Source organism: Leptidea sinapis, chromosome 17 (genome assembly GCF_905404315.1).
Source record: "Leptidea sinapis chromosome 17, ilLepSina1.1, whole genome shotgun sequence".
Classification (NCBI taxonomy): domain Eukaryota; kingdom Metazoa; phylum Arthropoda; class Insecta; order Lepidoptera; family Pieridae; genus Leptidea; species Leptidea sinapis.
Genome location: NC_066281.1, coordinates 10,858,071 through 10,880,092, shown reverse-complemented (window position 1 = coordinate 10,880,092; position 22,022 = coordinate 10,858,071). Strand labels below are relative to the sequence as shown.

General features: G+C 32.6%; 1 protein-coding gene across 1 annotated transcript; it reads right to left on the bottom strand.

Annotated features, from left to right (window-relative positions):
* Positions 1-2,705: 2,705 nt before the first annotated feature.
* Positions 2,706-20,091, bottom strand: LOC126968885 (uncharacterized). The gene is made up of 12 exons (XM_050814019.1): positions 19,914-20,091; positions 19,519-19,586; positions 18,498-18,636; positions 17,678-17,779; positions 16,962-17,124; positions 15,326-15,468; positions 15,167-15,224; positions 12,250-15,087; positions 11,610-12,146; positions 10,874-11,053; positions 9,332-9,583; positions 2,706-8,002 (listed from the first exon to the last, which is right to left on the bottom strand). Exons 1-12 carry the CDS (start codon positions 19,977-19,979, stop codon positions 7,800-7,802), a joined length of 4,749 nt encoding a protein of 1,582 aa, XP_050669976.1. The 5' UTR covers positions 19,980-20,091; the 3' UTR covers positions 2,706-7,799.
* Between the last annotated feature and the right edge of the window lie 1,931 nt (positions 20,092-22,022).

The window sequence follows — 22,022 nt, the reverse complement described above, 5'->3', positions numbered from 1 at the left end:
AGTTATTTTCGGGGCCAATCTCCAGATGGCGCTAGTTTTCAAATAGACAGCTCATAATGCGTAGAGAGGGCTCTCTTTTCCCTATATATTATTATACTCTTTGCCTACGTGTGATGAAAGCTGCAGCGCGATTTTAGCGTAGAGTGCGTAGGTTTGATTTTCTAGCGAATTCGCTAGATCGTAGTGATTATATTCTCTTTGAGCGAAGTGTAAAAATATTAGACAAATATATATTTATTTCACATCGACAACAAAATTATAATCGACTTCAAAAACTGAAAAGAATAAAATAACTTAATAAAGATTTAATTTTTTAGGTACCTACACATCTTATACAAGCCTTTTATATTAATAAAATACTATTATTGCCAAATGGCATCTATTCCTCATCAAACTAAAGAAGAACTACGTTAATCGGATTATAAATCTCAGCGGAATCGGTGTACATACATTAAAAAAAGAATTGAGGGCCTCCTCCTTTTTGAAGTCGGTTAAAAAAATAAGTCATTGATCATAAAAAAAAACTCGTTGTAGTGATGAGGTTTTTATTGATGATGAGGACAAACGAGCGTACGGTTCATTTCTAGACCTACACAGGCATATGTCTGTATAGGTCTCATAGCGGTAACGCAGAGACTAACCAGCTCCTCGAGCACATCCAAACGGATACAGATTCTGTGTTGGAGCAGATCTGCACCGGTGGGATCTTGTTGCACCTCCAAAGCAATTACTTAAAATGGTAAATTATCAATAAAAAACAAAATCCTCGAAGACAGCACCGACCAGGCACCGCAAGCAGCGCCCATTCACGAGCATGACGCATGGACCAGCAATCGCTTCCCTTGCACATTTCGGAAGGCAAAGAATAATATTACATTATACCAGTGAGAGGATCCTTTGTCGGCTAGATTATGGGTACCACAACGGCACCTATTTCTGCCGTGAAGCAGCAATGTGTAAGCATTACTGTGTTTCGGTCTGAAGGGCGCCGTAGCTAGTGAAATTACTGGGCAAATGAGACTTTACATCTTATGTCTCAAGGTGACGAGCGCAGTTGTAATGCCGCTCAGAATATTTGGGGGTTTTCAAGAATCCTGAGCGGCACTGCATTGTAATGGGCAGGGCGTATCAATTACCATCAGCTGAGCGTCCTGCTCGTCTCGTTTCTTATTGTCATAAAAATAAATATATATTATATATATAATAGTACAAGATCGGAAATCTCACTCCGCAAAATCAATTAAAGAAATAGGAACTCTTGCGGTCATACAATAAGGTGTAATTCAGATCGCACAGCGCTACCAACCTAAATTTTTATTCACTCAGAATTTGCCTCTTTCTATCGAGTGACTCTTACCTCTTCTGACGAATTTAGGGTTGGCTTATTCACCTTAAAGTGTACCTACCTAGTATAAGGTCATTTTATAAAAATAGCTTAGTTTTTTCTATAATATATAATAATAGGTTTGTTAATCGTAACTTAAAATTAATATTCTTTCGTTGTCAAACCTACATACGACATAGTCAATCCTACTTCGTTTAAAGGAAATAAATAGGTAGCTATCATGAATGGTACCTAACTTCATTATAATAATAATCACTATAGACTAGATTTTTTTCAGTGTCTTTATCATCATTAAAAAAACTTAATTATAATTAACTGTAAGAAAAATTAACAGATATATAAACTTTTTTTGCTTATCTGAAAGCTCATAGACAAAATTTGTTATTTTCGTTTGCCCTTGTTTGTCCCACCTATTCTAGGACATCGAGTATATAACAAATATTGACGGACGATGGACGAAGAAAAATTAGCGAATGTCGCAAACGTCAGACTAAGAACTTTTATTTATTATTTATTACAAAGTAGTAATAGATGAACAAACACACTTGGAGATTTTCAGAAAATATTACTGAGCAATTTGAAACAATTTTTTAAACCATTCAATTATAATGGTTAAAAATTGATTCAATTGACTTTTTTGTGCCGGAAGTACTAACGTTACTTCTGTCAGAAAAATATTCTGAGTTACCTCCAAGTCACGCCTAAAGAAGTTTTACTTCAAAAATTAAATTTCGATCGCAATGACCTTTAATATTCATTGCTTTATTTATGTTCCTTCATTCTTAAAATATCTGTCTGATCTGTGAAGTAGGTGGCAACAAAGACCGCGTGCGTCACTGATCGCTCGTGAGTCCCCACTGGCTGACTTACTCTGTAGAGATCGCCGCACGTACTTACAATTTCGATACCTAAACGGGGAGTGAGACATGCCTCGAAGGTCACCGCCACGAGCAGTGCGATTCAATATAGCCTGACAATTTCCCTGCCACGGGAACTGAACACAAAAACCTAACAGATATATTTGCTCACAAAATACCTTCACGTATACGGCCAAGCAGGTCTCTCGTGAAACCAGTGCCATAAGAAACTAATCATAATAAAAAAAAATCTTCTAGTGAAGTCGAGAGCAAAATAAACTTTGTTCAATAAGTTAACCCACAGAAAACATAAGTTTTCGCATTTAACATTAGACTCCATTTATGGTATCACCCATAACCCTTCGACAAAATTACTTTAATACTTGGTCTCAAAAACCTTTCAAAATTGGGCCTAAGAGAAGGATCAAGCGAGATAATGCTTCGAGCCAGTGTCGTTTGCGAAGTTAGAAGTAAGTGGTCTATACTTGTAAAAAAAAGACAACTTGTTTGAATAAAAATCTTTATTCAATAGCCAATTAAGCTTATAAAACAAAAATCACAGTTTTGAACTTAAACCATTCGGAATAAAAAAAAACAAAAAATAGGTAGGTTTTCTTACATTCTAGTCAAACAATAACATACATAGATATGAAAGATTCTTGCACATGAAGAGTGTTTGCCAAAAACACCAAAGTTTTCGAAATATAATTGAATAATAACGTTTTTGTAACTACAACTTCTAGAAACTGCATTACTCAGAATCTACGTAAAAAAGGACAGTAATTGAATGATACAGCAATCATTTAAATACAGTTTTCGAACTTGTAAAACAGTAACTTCAATTAATGTCACGTGGTAGAGAAGTGGGCGGATCTGTTAAAGACTCCGCCTTGTACTTGTAATGAATCTACACAGAGTAACTATTATAATTATTATACAAAGTATATATTTAAAAAATACATTAAGGCTGGGTTGCACCAACGAACTTTAGCAATAACAAACATGTTAAAGTACCGGCTAAGCAAGTGCGGATGAAACGGTAATGTAATCCTGGAATGTGCTGGGGTGGCCAACCAAGGGGCAAAAACCTTAGTAAATACAAGGTCGCTCCAGGAAGACTGCGAGCACCTCAGGAGTGTTCTGAACTTCTAGAAGGAGCTAGGCTGGTTGGAATGACTGGCCAACACTGCTCGCAAAATGGACCCAACTGAGAAATCTAATTGCAGAAACAGGAGCCCCTTACCAAGCAAAAAATGTGTTGCACCATTTGACAACTTTTAGATAACGTCATAACTTTTAACTGAAACCGTATAATCTTCGCCGGTAAAAGTCTAAACATGTCAAAAGTTTCAAATAAATATTCGATGATGACTTGATATTTCACTCTTAAACTATGCCAACTACGATGGTGCAACACATTCCGGAGTATATGTTAAAGTCAAGTTACAAGTTAGTTAAATTCTACTTTCATTAACTATAACAGCTAATATTATGCAACCCAGCCTTAATCAATGAAAGATCTGGTGTTGCATTGCATGGAAAATTACAAACAAATATATTTTGTTTAACACTGACGACTTTTTAGATGAGTAAGTTATGAAAAAAAATCTTTGCTTACGTTATGAAATTGGAGACGACGGAATTTAAGTGCTTTGGAATTATTATATAATGATTCAGGGAAAATATGATACATTAAGATCGTATTTGTTGTGTAGGTGACAATTATCATGATTCTACAACGGAAAACTAACTCCTATGTTCATACTATTTATTTAATCGTATTTTCTGTACGAGTCTACAGCAAGACGAAGTTGATTTATATACTGGCTTCCAAATATTATGAGCAATAACAGAGTAAGAATGTGCTACTAAAGTTATTTTTCTTTCCAAATATTAATTGATGGTTTTCATCCTGTTTTTGCACAATTTTACACTAATTATTTTTATTAAGTTATTTGCTTCTTAATTAATTTACAAAAGCTTTTAATTGGAGGTGGAGTCAACCAATATGGACTTCTCTTACATCGCATACTGGGGATAAATAATTAAATATGAAAATAATAAGTCAGTTTAGTCTGTGGAGGTAATAAAAAACTCCACATATACTCAATGTAGTACGCATGTATATGTATAGACAAAATGAACATAATCTTTACATTTTTGAAAATGTGGGTAATCACTAAATTTCACAGTTGTTAACTAGGCATCTGGCATAGTACACGTATCAATCAAATACTAAAATGATGTAGAAGAAAGTGGCTCACGAGGTTAAAATATAATTCGTGGTAGGTGTCCATTGGATTTTTGTGAACTGATGTATTAAGTCGATTAGCATTTGTGAACAATCAGGCTCCATCCCTATGAAAGTTGTAATATAAAATGCTTGCGTTGATTTAAATAAAAAAAAATAACTCTGTCTAATTTTCTTTTTGTATGAACATTTTTATGACAGACATTTATGACAGTTCTGACATGACATTGACATTATTATCATTACAACACAAACTAAATAATTGTTGATGTAATTATGGTGCTGACACATAAAGATGAAAAAAATCTTTTGCTAAACATTAATTTTACGAGACATGTAAAAAATTATAAATTCACCAATATTTATCATTTTTTCATTAAAAGGGACGACCTAGACACTACAAATCCGATGTTATATTAGTTTATAAATTTCCTAGTTCAGACTTAGTATTAAAATTAATGATAATATTAAATTACCTTTCATTGGTTAAGATTTTAGCACTTTTTACTATGGACAAAAAATCAGTCGTGTTAGCTAAAAGTAAGTTAAATAATAGAATTAAATAAAACACTTTTAAAGGATTATAACGCGTGTTCTTGTGACTGTTGTGTGTGTAAAAACGCGCTCTGAAAAGGTCACGAAATGTCGGATTAACTAAAATAATAATAAAATTAAAACTTACGCAAAATCTAATGTAAAAACACAATTCTTACAATTACACGCATTTTAATTCTTTAAAAAGTTTTTTGTTATGTGTAACACCCGTGTTAATCAAAGAATACTATAATCGAATTAACTAAATAACTAAATTGCCGGATTTTCAATTTATATTAGTTTTAGTATATCAACCATACTTTTTAAAATGTTCTATTTAAGGAGTTAAAAAAAAAAAGAAACACATAATTAATGATACCGTTTTCATTTACAGTAAAATTTAATTTATATCGTAGCTGAATTAACGATGTTTTCCATATCAACAAATGCAAACAAGGAATGCTGTTCTATTCCTTTAATAAAAATACTAAAATTTGAATTTGAAAAAAAAAATATACATTCACTGGTGTTCAACCTGTCGAATGTCAAATCGAAGCTCTGTATATAACGAACTTGTCTTTTCATATATTTATAAAATGTGAGTATTTCCAATGTGATTGTGTTATTGTATTCTTAATTAAAACCTCGATTCGAAAAAACGTCTTTTAAGTTTAAACAATTGCACTACTTAACCATTTCTTACTTACTTCTACATTACACAAGGTAATAATTTACCTTCCATGTGTCCTAGTATTGAAGGAATCATATTATATAACAGCTCCAAACAGTTTAAAATCTTATTTAGTTCACTTTAAGACTAGCTTGTGCGGGCTCCGCCCAAGTGACATGAAACAAACACGCACACTTATGTTACAAACTAAATCTATCCTACACCAATCACTGTGTACACAAACAATCTTACAAATAATACATCATCGCCACATATCCTTAAGGCTATATGATACAGTTACTTACGCATAAAATATTTACATTTGAACAAAATATATCTTAAGGTTTAATTTAGAGACATTTGAAGAGAATAGACCGACAATGTTTAAACTATTACTATGAAGTCATCGTCAACCATTTATGGGATATGGGCGTGGCCTCCATGACGCGATCACTATTAACCAATCACATCGCTTCCCGCCATAAGCGGTATGATACAACTGTTTATTATACGACTATGTTCTATGGTAATTATGTTGTGTAAATGCCCAGAAGCAGCAACTCTTAAGATTTTGTAGCATTATAATATGTAATATTACACTTTATAACTTTTATTAAGAAAACAAAGTCAATTGTATTCACCAGTAATGTTACAATGAGCTTTGATTACTGCTCGATTTTTACACCACAAAACGGAGTATTCGGCATTTTTGTGTGTACGTTCTGTGTGTGAATGCTGACTGAACGCGCATCAAACGTCATTTTGTAAGTAGAGTTCACTTGACCTTGGTTGAAGGGGAAAGCTAAACAGGCGAGATATTGTTGGTCTAGTCTCTTTAAATGTCCTTTGGTTTAATACTAAACAAAGTAGACCCAATACACTCCCTAATACCTACATTCTCAATGCAAACAATTTCGTCAACCCGTCGTGTTTATTGGTCAGGTTATGATCACAACATATTGAAACAATAGTGGCTACTGCATGTGGTATTTGAAAGTGTACACCCTTCATTAGGCGCCTATGGGTTTTACTATCGATACTAGTAATATCAATATTATTAAGTTTAGTTGACGAAACAAAATACCAGTTCAGTGGATAAAATATAAAAAACAATAATTAATTACGAACATACTTAAAGATGGTTCCTGCTATACAGTTTCCCTAAGCTATCCAAAACAAATGTTCGCTCATATTTTCAAGACACACACATTTCCCGAACCGATACGACTTAGGGACTTTTAAGCTAAGAGCATACTCCCAATTTAAAGGCCGTTACCACATGTTCAGACCGCTGGTGTTGCAGATGTCTATCGGCGGTTGCCTCACCACTTCCCATAAGGTAAGCCTCTTCCCCGTTGGCCTCCACACTTATATACAAAAAAGACAGAATCATGTCTAGTAAAATAGTGGAGTTAATTTTCATTTCACATCAAACCTGATGTTGTGAAGACCACCAAAAGTATGCATATGTATGCTTAGAATTCCCTGGACTGCTCGCTGAGCAAGGTTTTTTTATGGAAAAAGAGGACAAACAACATACAGGTGACCTGGTGTTAAGTCATCACCGCTGCCCACATTCTCTTGCAACACCAGAAGAATCACAGGAGTGTTGCCATGCAACCGAGACTGTCCACCATATGCTGCTGGTGCATAAATACTAAAGTATTACAGCATATGTTGGAGGCAGATGCTTAGTGATGGGAAAATTGGACGGCACCAGGACTAGGGGAAGAAGCCCAAGCCGCTGGTGTAACCAGATATCGACCAAGATGGAGATCCCTTTGAGTAATGGTGTCCACAAAGCAAGGACAGGTAGAAGTGCAGAGCGGCAAACAGGAAAATTGGCCAAAAGAGTCACAATCCTCAGCATGTATGGTACCCATTTGAAAGGAGTGTCTGAGCGAAGATAATGAACACAGGGCATGTTTCATCATTGAATTTGATAAAGATTTCTATGTGACGCGTTACTGAGTCCCAAAGTAACGTGCTCAAGACCTGAATTCTTTTAATGTAGTATATGGGTTGAGTGATAAGGGATGCCCATAAGTATGTCCCAAGTATATTTAAAACTAAAACAAACAAAACATAGAACTGGTATGTGTTACTGTCATTACAATACTTAACTTAATAAATGCACACAACTCAATAATTATTCTGCACCCTGCTAACAATCATTTTCCACGCATGAAAAGGTTTCTCCCTCACAAAATCCTTTAATAAGCATTCAAGTTCGAGAGATATTTTTGTTGGCTGCCAGGACATTAGAGCTTCTGTCACTTTATTTGGACTGTGTTTATTCATGAATATTAAACTGTACGCGATCGCCTCTTTTATCTCAAGTGATCCTGAAAAAGAAAACATAATATTGAAATAACAAAAAAACACACGTCAACATGTCAATCACAACATGTCATTCTTGATAATGAAATGTATGTTCATAGGCACATAAGTGAATTTGCCAACTGTCATAACCATAATGTTAACACCAGGAACAGACATAAACTGATGATGCCTACTACTCGGCTAAGTCGAGTTAGTAAGTCTTTTGTGGGGCGATTTATATGCTTTTACAACAAGATCCCAGAAAATGTTCAAAACAAAAGTATTACGTTATTCAAAAGAATTGTTAAAAAACGTTTGTGTGGTTAAGGTTACTATAACATAAATGACTTTCTTAATGATACCACAGATTGGGAATGGAGCGACCGCCCTCAGGCTATTAAATAATAAGTTTAATTGTACAATGTTACTTTATAAATGTTACTTTAATTGTAAAACATATTTTTGATGAAAAAAAAAAGCCCGCTGAGTTTGTTGCGCCCATTCTTTTCAGGCCTGAGGCATTCACTTTGGAATGGGTGGTAGTTTTTTTGACTTTCAATAAGTAATTTCACATCCTATTTTGAATAAAAATATTTGAATTTGACATAATATTTTTCTCAAGGTAAAAAAAACAACAGCGACCTCGAAGCAGGATCCTCCTTCTGTTGAATATTTGACTAATGAGTCATCCGCCATACAGTCTTGACCTGGCGCCCTGCTACTTTTATTTATTCCCAAGAACTAAAGATAAAATTCGAAGTATTCACTTTACGAGCCCTGAAGATGCGGTGAAAGCATACGAAAATGCCATAGAAGAGACCCCTAAGGAAGAACGGGCCCACTGCTTTTCTCAGTTCATTGATTGCAACAATGTGTAGAGAGGAACGGAGATTACTTTGAAAAACAATAAAAGTATTGGCAACTTTCTACATTTTTTTTTCTGAACATTTTCAGTGTTACCTAGCATATTTTCGCTATCTTTCTGTTCTTAATTTTATTTATCATTACAAACTCAACTCGTGTTAGCAATCCGTACAAATGTTCGTGACTTTTGTTTTGCTGTTATATTAATGTAAATTTGTAACGGTATATGGTATACTTACTAAAAAATTAAAAAATAATAACAATTAAATAAATTGCTTAATGTACTACTGATATTCGTCTAAGTCATATAAGATCTTAACACCTACTTTTGTTTACCCTATATTAATCTAATAGCAATAATTTAGTTAAAAAATAACTACTAGATCCACTGCAAATATTCGGTTATACAATATTTACGGAAACATCCTAGAGCTGTGTATACTTATTAATGTTTTCTTTTTTAATATCTATAAAATAAAATATATTACCATTTTCATACAGCATATCACAAAGCCTGTTAACAATAATTTCACAATGAACTTTCATTGTCGCTGGAAATGGCTTTACGAGTGGTCCAAGCAATTTGATGCAGAATATTTTCACTTTTTTCGTTGTACCCTGTTTTTCGATAAGCGGCAACAATTTATCAGTAATTATATGCTTCTGGCACCATTTTGGTCCAAGCCTCTTAGCAACAATCAGTAAAGCTATTCGTAACATTTTCTGTTCTGCTGGATTATCTGTAAATAAAAAACCTTAAATTTAACACTAGCCGTTCCCGCCCGCTTTGCTGGGCGAATTTTATAAGGAAGGAACGTTGGAATTCGAAAAATAAGTAGCCATAAACCATCTAGTATACAATTCGCATCGAATAGTGGTAGTTTCATGTCGATATGAACGGTGGTTTAGGCGTGAAAGAGCCTCATACAAAGACCATTTTAATCAACTATATATATATATATATTTAACAAATACACTTAACAAATCCGCGTCGTTCAACTATTAACCTCAGAACAGCTATACGTCTAGATAGACTTTGACAGCTGTCAAAAGGTCGAAAAAAAAAATTGAGGTTGACAGTTTAAACCTATTTTGAGCAATATAATGCGGCAGATATTTGTTTTTTTTTTTATATAACTATTAGCACATTATGATTTGTCTGCTCATGAAGAATCCTAATAATTTGCTTTTACGATTAAGGAAATATTTATTTATTTATTTCATTATTAAGAATAATATTGATTTTATTAACATATTTGGTTAACATTTTGATAAAAATTGTCCTCCAAAGCTGTCTAGAGTCTACACGGTTTGACTGAGGGATCATATAGTCTTACTATATATTATATAATAATTATAGGTACTTTTGTAACAAGAAATAAACATTTTAGCAACAAATCCTTTAAATTGACTGAATTTTGTCGATACCAAACTGAAAATGGCTGTGAACAGGCAGCTGATAATATATTTTCAGGAAAAAAATATTTATTTGCAACTGGAGCAAACAAACGCGGGAAACTTTGCTGGTGCTTACATTCGGAGAACTTCAGAATTATCACTATATTTACAGTGTTGTCAGTGATAAAGTCAATATTTTGTATATTCTTGGATTATTGTCAGGTATAAATTTATACCAAATTGATTTGTAAGGCAGTTAGTGTTAAGAATAATGATCGTTAAAAAGTTAATTTTACTTGCATAACTAGGAAAATTGTTCCACTAATTCATACAAATGATTTCAGTTTTCTTTAGTGTTAATTCCGCCAATATTACTACACGAGGCATCCTCAGGACGTGTTGTCTCGCCAAAATCTGGCACGATTCGTATAATTATGGATTTCCGCAAAGTAACGCTTAATTCAAAAAATTTTCTACTAATGCATCCAAATCAACGAACTCCTAAAACATATCGCGGGTGTAACAACCTACCAAGATAGAGATAGGACTATAGAGTGCAATTGTAAACAACTTTAATATGGTTACTCATAAAAAAATACATTAATTCATTAAATAATACACAACGGTATTACCTTTCACTTCTGTTATTGCATTAGAAAACATATCCAATATTTTTGCTTCGTTCCAATCTGTTATTGTAAAGAAATGCTTTTTTTGTAACAAGTAACGGATCTCGCTAACTCGGTTGAATGGATCCTTGCATTTATAGAAATGTAACAAATACACAATACAGGTGATAAGCGGGCTCTTAGCTGAAACAAAATATATCAATATATATTTAAAAGAGATAATTTTATATGAAAACAAAATAATTCTAATTAATTCTGGTAAAATAGCCGTATTAGCTGTTACAGTTAATGGTTAAATCAAATCTGCGGAATGTGTTGCATCATTGTATTCCTTGGCATTGTTATAAAACCTATGACAAGTCACTATTTAGCTATTTAACATTAAGAATAAGTTAAATGTTGAAGGTATGACATCATCTAAAATTGTCAAACGGTGTAACTGATTTTTTGTTTAACTGGTACTTTAACATGTTTGGTATTGCTAAAGTTTGTTGGTGGAACCTCGCCTTATTCTTTTACTGCTATGATATATGTTTACATTTATAAATTGTGAGATTATATGACATAATCGGCCACATGACATCAAGACATAACCTATCTACTCGACTCTGTTTTTGAGTAGAGATTTGTGTTATCACTGTTTATTCTATACCAGCTGTTATCTTACTTTACGTTGCACCCATTGAGTTGCTTTCCTCATATAAAAAGTATGATTTTTATTATTATGAAATTTACTTACCATAGTTCATATGTGCCAGTGGTAATATCTGATTCCATACACTTAAGCATTGCTTAATAAGAGGTATTGCTTTGAATTGGAGACAATACATAGCATCTAACAAAAATGTTCTTAGTTGTCTCTTTAGAATATGATACCTGCATATCACTGCATAGAAATGTGATAGTGTCTCTATAGTGTCAAAAACAGGACTTTTATTCAATTGGAACAATGTAAACTCAATGTTATTCAGAACATTTGACACAATGTTATAATTTGGTCTGATCGAGTTTATCTCGTTCAACAAAATCAAAATATAGTATTCTTGTTTTGTCATTGGTGGTCCAGGATTGAAATTTACTTTGCTAAATAGTTCTAATTTTCGTGAGGGATTTTGAAGATAGTTCATTAGAACTATGAGGAATTGCTTCTTTGTCCAATGCTCAACAATGTCTGCTGCGAATTTTTTTACCCAAGCTATGGCTTTCTTAGGGGTTAATTCCACAATTTCTAATAACACCTTGTCAAACTTGTCGTAAAGTGGCTTCATAACTTTATCTGAAAAATAATAAAATTAATATAAAATGAAAGTATTATTTTATATTATATAAATATTAAACTTATTAAATATGAAATTCATAGCTGTAACTTATAGGCCTACCTGATATTTTTCTCGGTGCGTATTTTATCACATTTCTTGCATATTTTTCTATCATTTTACAAAGAACACTTTTCTCAAAATTAATAATGTTGCCATCAATATCATTGTTTTCTGAATTTCGACTTTCTCTGGCATTGGAAGGTTTGTGAAAGCATTTAATTTTTTCTTCATTAACATTTTGATCTGTTGCTCTAGTGATTATGGTAGTGTCAGTCTTGTTAGTGCCTTGATTAGACGAAATACTACTTCTTAATATTCTCCTAGATTCAGTATGATTTTCTAATTTTTTTGGTGTTTCATGGTTTATTAAATCAGTGTTATCCATTTTATCATTACAGCTAACATGATCTAATTCAGATTCCGTACTAAACATATCAATGTCATTATAACTAACAATTTCCTTTTCTTGGAAGCTCTCCCTTTTTAGCTTTTCTTCAGACTTTTGATTTGCTTCGTTATGACATGATTTTGTTCGATGTGCATCTTTCTGTAAGGACTGTTTCCGTTTCGAGTCTGATGGATGGTGGAAGTTCCTTGATTTGTATTTTTCGTCCAGCTGTGTTTTGCTATCATTAGTATCCATTTCAGCAATGATAGAATCAATTGAGGAATCTTTACGTTTACTCTGTTTAATATTTAAATTTTCCTTTTCTATAACTTTACTATTAGTAGCGTCATCAATCTCTTTTAATGTTTTTGAAGTTGAGCGTAACAACCTTTTACAGGAAATTGGCGCATCACTATCTAGCAAGGCACGCTTTAGGCATGTTTGTTTTTGTTTAAATCTATTAGTATTGTCACATGAAATATCCGCATTTACCTCTTCAGTAACCATTAAATCATCCACAAGGTTCGATATTGGACCTAATTTCTGTAGTTCTATAAGACTTCGACGACTTCTAGTGACATTCTTACAGCTTTTCATTAAATTAGGAGAATTCGTGTTTCTTTTCTTTGGAGAATTCGTGTTAGGTTTTTTTAAATTATCACGACAATTACTGACAGTTTTGTCAAATTTCTCCGACAACCCTATTTCTTCAACATTATCTTTGTCCTTAGATGTTTCATCTATTGTTTTATGTGTTTGTAAATTTGATTTTTCTTTCATCCTTATCTGGGCCATTACTTTTGCAGCCTTTTCATATGCCTCTTTATTATTTAGAATATCTGCAGGTTTCATAGGACCCCTTTTCACTATTCGTACTTTGTGTAATTTTTTCCTCGATGTTCTTAATCTTGGGGGTGTAATAGACCTAGTATATTTAACTATTGGGTATAACTTCTTCCTGAATTTATCCAGTTTTGATAGCTTTCGAGTCTTAGCTCTCCGCCTTTCTTTATCTGGACTACCTCCAACATTTTCATTGATGTTATTTACAGAACCTATTTCTTCATCATTTTCAAAACAGAACAATTCTTTGTCACCTTGAATATGGTTTTGAATTAATTCAAGATTATTGAAATTGTTTGTATTATTTATGTCAGTTATTATTTTTTTTGGTAAACTTTTATTACGAATGTTTCTCTTTCCACTTTGAAGTACGTTACTCTTTTTGTTTCTCTGTTTTATAATTTTACCTTTTTTATGCTTCAAGAGAATGTTTCGATTAGGTTTTCCATGTTTGGATACATGTTGAGATTTTCGTTTAATAGCGTAACTGTGTTTAGTTAAATTATCAGTTTCACCATTTAAAACTCGACTCTCAGCTTCTGTTATGATGTTACTTGAATTATTTGTGGTACTTTCACTAAGCTGTTCTACATTTAATATTACAGGATCCTGCTCAATTAAGTCATTATGATCACATAAACTATCATTTGTATCATCATCAAAAACTGATTTATGTGGAGTAGAATTATCAAGCTGAACATTGGTATTAAGTTGGCTTAATTGTTCTATTTCCTTAGATAAACATGAAATAACATGTTTAATACTTGAAAATTCTTTATTCAGATAAGTAAGAAGTTGACCATTGAAATTCTCACTATTTGCCATTATATTTAGAGCATCCAAGGATGTCATATTACTGTCGGAAATGTGCGGTTTTTGCACTGTTGAGTTGCTTATATTTTTACGAGTTATTTTTATTGTTGGACTGGTCTGTGGAAGAGGTGACATTAATTCATGTTGCATTCTCATATTATTTAGAATTGTAGCAACTTCATTGTCATTATTGATTTCTTCACTAGATATTTTATTATTAGTAGTCTCCAAAAAGCAAACATTCTTTTTGATAGCATCTTGAGAAATTTCAAGCTCGACATTATTTACAGAATGTTTATGATGTGTTTCAGTGACATTTAATAAATTTACTATTGAAGGTTCCATGAGCGCTGTTGAATTATTTGGTTTATGTGCATCATCAGCAAGTGTCTCTACATCTGGCTCAAAAATAATTGGACTGGTTGCTTCATGAACAACATCTCTCTCTAAATGAATTGGACTTGTACAGGCATCAGCTAACTGTATCTTTTCTTTTATAGTAATAACTTCAGAAGTCAAAGGAATGTCCATAATAAAATATTGAGGACTTTTACTAGTTGAATCTTTTTGTGCAATTGGATTGTCACTGAGCAAAGCTTCATCATCAAAAATATTTGGACTAGCTGGCATGAAATCATCTTCAAATAGTTGTGGATTTGTTACAATTTCATCTTCCAGTGTGTTTTCTGATGTTATACCCTCATCCTCAATCCTAATGGGACTAGTAGCAGTTTCTACATATATTCTATTTTCAAAGGGAGTCTTTGAAAAGTCTTCAGGGCTATCATAAGTTTTGTCAGTATCAGAGAGGGCCAATGATGATGCTCGGCCCGTATCTTCACTCACAGTCTCATCTAAAAATAAATAATTTAGTAGAATTATTTAATATTTGCTTAGGCTATAATAAAATATTTAAGGAAATATTCCAATTACCTGATTTCATAAAGTTGTTTTCATAGTTACGCAACATCTTAATAGCTGCATTATTATCCTGAAATGTATTATAAAAATTAATTACATACCAATTTAATATAAATTAACCTAGAGAATAAAAGGTAACAAGGCATAGTTAGCTTCTGTTATCTTGCTTACCTCTTCAGAGTTTGGTGAATACAGTGTAGAGCCCAGCGGACTGTCATTGAAATTACTTTCATCAGATAAACCACAACTGTCCTCGCAACTGTTGCCACTTTCATATTTTACTAAAATATCTCGGTGATAGTTAGTTAGTTTCTCTGAAAAGTTTTTTTTTTCTTAACCAACAACTAAATAATAATTTAAAATATTATAATACACCTGCTAACAGATTATATCTTTTTAAATGCCCATTTGCAGATAGTGTGCAAGTATACCAAGCAGTTGGCTACTTTTTTGTTTTTGTGAGAGACAAATAGCACTTATCACATCTTATTAACCAATCACCCATAACATGTCTTCCACTGACCCATATTCTACCGAAAAACAAGCTTTTTTGAAACTTACGATAGCAACAATTATTGCATGTCTTTTTTTTATCTCTCTAGGTATCGCAAAACTGTTTCACAATGTCATTGCATACAGTTAAAAAACATAATTAATTCAATAATATATAGTTAAACATTTTACATTCAACCTTAACATAATGCAAACTGGCTGGCCACATAGCAAGAAAGATACACATGTTGAAATGGTTTCATAGTCAAGCCGGGCTTACATTTGCTGGGGGGTATGAAAGCTGTACAGTAAGACACTGGTAAAATATTATTTTCTCTGACCAGAAAAAATTTAATACAGTATGTTCTGATGGGACTGACAGATATGTTCGACACCCTCCTACTACAGAATTCGACTGCTAGTACACAAAAGTGACATTAAACCATGGTGTTGGAAAATTTTTCATTTTGGTGGAACTTTTCTGGTCATTGTGTTGGACCTGATAGCTTGATAGCAGGAAACATGGATCAACTCTAGTACAAAGATATACTGGAAGAATCTATGTTACCATATGGTGAAGGTTTACTTCCAATTGGACATTCCAACACAATAATGATCCGAAGTACACCACATGCACCATTAAAGAATTCTACACATCATAATATTTCTGTCTTAGACTAGCCACCGAATAGCCCAGATTTAAATCCCATAGAGCAACTTTGGGTTTTGGGCGAAGTTAAGAAAAAGAGGAATTTTAATCAAATCGACGCGATGTTGTGTTAACCTATGTGAGTTATGCAACGTTTTTTTTTTGAAGAATGTTATTATGTTGGACGCCTCTAACTCGTCGCGATGGTCAAACAATCACTGTAACGTCAAAATGTTCTCGGCCAGAAATAATTTCGTTCTCGGTGACGGTGGACAAACAGACTGACTTATTTAGGTGAATGGAGTATTGTTTTTTTTTCTTTACAGATCACAGTTAAGTAGCTGTACTAATTGGTTTATTTAATGCCGGGATAGTAATATAACGATAATGTTGGACCACACAGACGCTTAATTCAACAGCCTATACCCAGCAGGGGAACCACCAGCTCTCAGAAGCTCGGCTTTAATTCCACCATCACCCCGCGCCTTGTTGTTGAAATTTCTTACAAATTGCGCATTTATAGAATGCTAGATGTTTGCAAATTGTTAAGTTTGACCAATTTTGTAAGATTGTATTTTTGATATTTTGGATGATACACAGTAAGATTAGTAAGTTGCCTCTTAAATACTTTATACAAGTACTACAAACTACAATTTAAATACTCACTGCGACCAAGAATTATGCTCTTCATCCACTGAATATCTTTTAAATATTTCCCCTTTTCCTTCTCTAGGGAGGAAACTTTTTTCTCAATAGATTTATTTCTTTTTTCAGGTTCATTTTTTATATTACTCTGTTTCAACGATAATTCCTGTTCCTTTACCAGCAACTGAAAATATTTTTTTTAATAAGCAATCTACTTTTTATATTATCTTATTTATTATTTTATTATTTACCTTGTATGATAATTAAAAGAGATTTGTTAAATGAAAATTTTTTATTAAAATATCAATATGTATAATTTTGTATTTTGAAACATAGTTCTGCAACATGCACATAGTCAACAAGGTGATCTGTACCACAAACTACAAAGTGATTTCAACACAATTTGTGACAATTATTATAAGTAGCCCTAGTAGAGCAACATTCATAATGAGTCCATAGGCATAGAGTATTCAACATTTATAAGTCAAAGTCAAATAAACATCATTCAACAATATTAGGCTTAAACTATGCGCTTTTATATTTCTTTTAAATTACTGAATTCACCATATGTTTGTAAATAATTGAGCTCATGAGAAGAACATATAAGAAACTCAACGGTCACTCTTCAATCAAAACTATAAATTTACAATGGCTGTAATATACATAATAAATTAGTTTGTAAAGTGCTGCATCCAATATATGCGTAATAATATAAGTGTAATTAAAAAAACCAGTACCTGGAGCTGATGTGTATGTGATTTTAAAGCTTCAACTTGGCTACTCAATAATATGTTTTTGTTTTCTAATTCTTTGTTTTTATCGTTCAACTGCTGCCTATCCTGTAAGCACATTAAAAGATAAAATTACTTTTCACATTATCTAAATAATAGTATTCGTTGATTAAATTATTATTTATACTATAATATAATATTTTTTTATACATTCATACATAATTCTTCTGTACATGTGTTGTCAGTGAACTCAACGGCTGGACCGATTTGAATACATTTTTTGTATGTGTTCAAGTGGATTTAAGGATGGTTTAGATTTACAAATAAGTCCAGCAGATGGCGCTGCATCTAGGTATCTAGCTTATTTATACTGCAAGAAAATTGCTGAATTGATTTGAATGAATCTTTGTGTATGAATTTTTTAGCATGCTGTGTTTTGATATAATATGTATATTAAATATCCTAATCGCTAGGTTGTATCATGCAGGACAACATCTTTTTTATCAAAATAAGGGACAAGAAGAGCAGGACGTTAAGCTGATGGTAATTGATACACCCTACCCATTACAATGCAGTGCCACTCAGGATTCTTGAAAATCTAAAAATTTTGAGCAACACCTTGTCGCTTGTCACCTTGAGACATAAGATCTTAAGATTCATTTGCCCCGTAATTTCACTAGCTACGGCGCCCTTCAGACCGAAACATAGTAATGTTTACACATTACTGCTTCACGGCAGAAATAGGCACCATTGTGGTACCTATAATCTAGCCGGCTTGCACACTGGTAACATCTCTCAGGTCTGCTAGTATTATATAGATACTCACTTTCTCCAGCTCTGTACACCAATCTAATTTGGCTTTGTATTCAATACAAACTCGCTTACATTCTTCTTTAGTTGTTATTAACAGATCATTTGCTTCTTTGAGTTTATTTCTCTGCGCATAATACTTCTGTATTAGAGAGCTGTAAATGAAAGACAGATTACTTGCATTTATTAAATGTTTCTCTGGAAAATGTTGCCAGATACATGTTTAACAGAGTTCAACTGAGCTGAAACTAGTTTTTCTAGTCATTTTATAACACAAAATATCAAAAGATATTAGATTACTACGAGCAAGCTATTAAACAACCTGTGCAAACAATCCCTAGTTGACAATCAATTGTATTAATTCCTTTTTATGTTAATTTAACTGTAATAAAATATAAATTATTATATTTTAGGAATACATAATGGTGACTATACCATTATATCAGATGTTCTCCTTTACTTTCATACCCTTTAGGCAAGAAAATCTTCTTCCCCAGTATGATTTCTTGATGGTGTACTTACAGTCATGCACTAGTACTACTTATATCCTAGCTTGGATTATATATGTTCTCCAAATTTTGTTATCCCAGGATCAACAAAATTATAATTATTATTATATTATAAAAATACTAAGTAAAAAACTTATGATCTTATTGTGTGAATGTTATTATATATTCCATATTGTTTGTTTAAGTAACGTACACCCTAAGCGGTAAATATTACATTTTTGTTCAAAAGATCTAAATCTATATCAATTAAAAAATATATCTTAGTAAGGTGGTCATTTGCATTTCTAACAAGATGCTTCTTGAAATATTTATGTACTTAATTACGCTAAATTTTTAAGACTTTTTATATATGTGTATATAATAAGATTCTGTAAGGCATTTTCGTTTTTGAGTTACATTTTGCACCCTTGGCTTTAGCCTTCAAAGCCTGCCGGTACACCGGCCATTGTTACATATATATGAATATTCCATGCTTAAAAATTATTCACATTATTTATTTACACTACTTGCTAAAACGAAGAAACTTACTTGCTCGCAATAATTTTATTTTTAATGTGGACTAGTGATTGGCGCTGTTTTTCATTCCTGTCAGTTACCTATAAACGTAAAAAACATATATTTAAATATTATGTGATAGCACATCACAAATTAAGGAAGCAGTCAGATTTATTCGTTTGTGATATTATAGTTAAAACTCAACATGTTGTATTAATACCAAATGCAAGCAGAATACAAAATTAAATATCAATTATCTTAAATTTAACAGGTTAGATGTATGATAGTTTAGTATGTACAAATAAACATGAGGAAATATATATTGAACAAGTCAATCAGACTTGATTGATCTTTGAATCTAATATAGCTTTGATAAATGGTAATAAAACTAATATCACGAAAAACATAACAAGTAACCATAACCTTACATTATTTGTAGGATGAAGAAAGCTTAGATCGAAATCATCTAAGGGGTCCGAATTACTGGTAGCCATAGTTTTAGCACTTAAACACACATTTTTTCATTGAAAGCATATTTTCATTATCTTTTTAAATATTATTGAAATCATTGAAAACACCGGGCGCGAGAGATATTTTAGTCACAAATCTCACAATTTCACAATTGACATTTGTGATTTGACACTTGTGCTTTCGATAGATAACGTATATTCAAAGAGAATATTGGCAATCCGTATCAACCTAAAATAATAATGTTATCCTTTCCGCATCGGCGCGCTCCGGATCTCGCTGTACACTGTAGATCGGCAAGCTTCCGGCATTTTCGCGGCATTTTCCCCGTGTGTATTATTTTACGTGTAGTTATAAAATGCTTATAACTAGGGTGATTTGAGTGACTGTCACTGAAAGCTATTGAAACAAGCTATAAGACCATGTATAAATTATTCATATTGTCTTTCTTTTTTATTTCACAAAGACTTTTCATTCGAAAAAAAGTGTAAAAATAGGTATATTTTAAAATAAATATTGTTATTATTGTTAATTACTTGTTTTATTTATTTCCTTTTATGTTTTTGTAATGAATAGTATATGTTAATTATAAAATTAAGCTTAAATCTCCACAAAGAACGATCTTCGTGTAAAGTCTTGATAACGACCGCTCGCTGCGCCGGCCGGGAACAAGTGGACACATAAGTGCTTTGTCCGTAAAGCTATGACGTCGAATATTGGTGGCCTTGAATAGTAACGGATCGAAATGTGCTTGGGAATTCACTCGTTCATAACTGCGTAGGCAAATAAACCATCTTGTACACCTAATAAGGGTGAAAACTGGATGAGGTAAATTCAATATTGAATATCTTAGAATATTAACGCTACAGAAGTAGCGTCAGATACTTTATGACAAATAGAGAAGACAGAAGAAAATGACAAAGCTATTGATCTTGCATCTCTATCGCGGAACCCACTTATTTATTTGGCCCTATATCAGCTTTAGGCAAAGAGTATAAAACTACGAGTATATAGGGAACAGAGAGCCCACTCGACGTATTATGAGCTGTATATTTGAAAACTAGTGCCATCTGGAGATAACTATTACAAGCTCAAAATTATAAAAGGCTGAGTCTATTGATACGGGTACTGGACAAATAATTTATTATTATTCGTACAGAAGTCGGGCGAATAATTTCATTTTAGGCTGTTGCTATTCGTCCGGCAACTAAACGAATGAATCTAATTAGTCGTCCGATAATCGGATTAGAGAAAAAAAAAACATCATTGAATGAAATTTAGGTTAAAACATAGTATCCAGTAGCACGAATTATGAGGTAGTAAATATTTAAATTGATAGAGTTTTACTCTACGATTATAATGCTACCACTCTAATTACAAGGTAATGCACCGTTCCAGAGAAAAAAGCATTATAACCCAACCACAATCTATGAAATTTTTAAGGGTTGGACATTTATATGTGGAGGAAAGAAAGAGAAACGCCTAGGATTCGTTTATGGTACTCGCCGGCTGCTACCGCGGCCCGCTACGCTCGGCTCGTGCGTTGTTTTAACTGTTCTAAGATAACCTAACCTAACCAATTTTTATAAATCATAGTAATAGAGATTTGGTCCACGCTTATAGTGCTACTAATCTTATTCAATACACAATTTTCAAGATATTAACGAAAAAAAAATACAACCTCTGAACGGGTAAACGCGTAAATAAAACACAGATCATACATTTGAATAGGTAATTAAAAAATCAGACAAATGTGTTATGATAAGTTTTTTAATACATAAAAAAGGAATCATAAAATTTATAAGAAACCACTTTCCAACACAGAATGTTGAAAAAGTTTTACGTTTTAATTTAAAAAACAAAATGAATAAATGTACGAATAAATATAATTTATTCGTCCAGTACTCGTACAAATAGTCACTTCGATTATAAAATTCATTTTTAATGTTGTGACGCAATTAAATAACTAATACTACTTTTAAATGTAGGTATTGCAATTTTTTACCACGTTGAAATTGCGCGTAGAGTTAGTTATTTAATTTTGTCACAACATAGAACATAAAGAATAG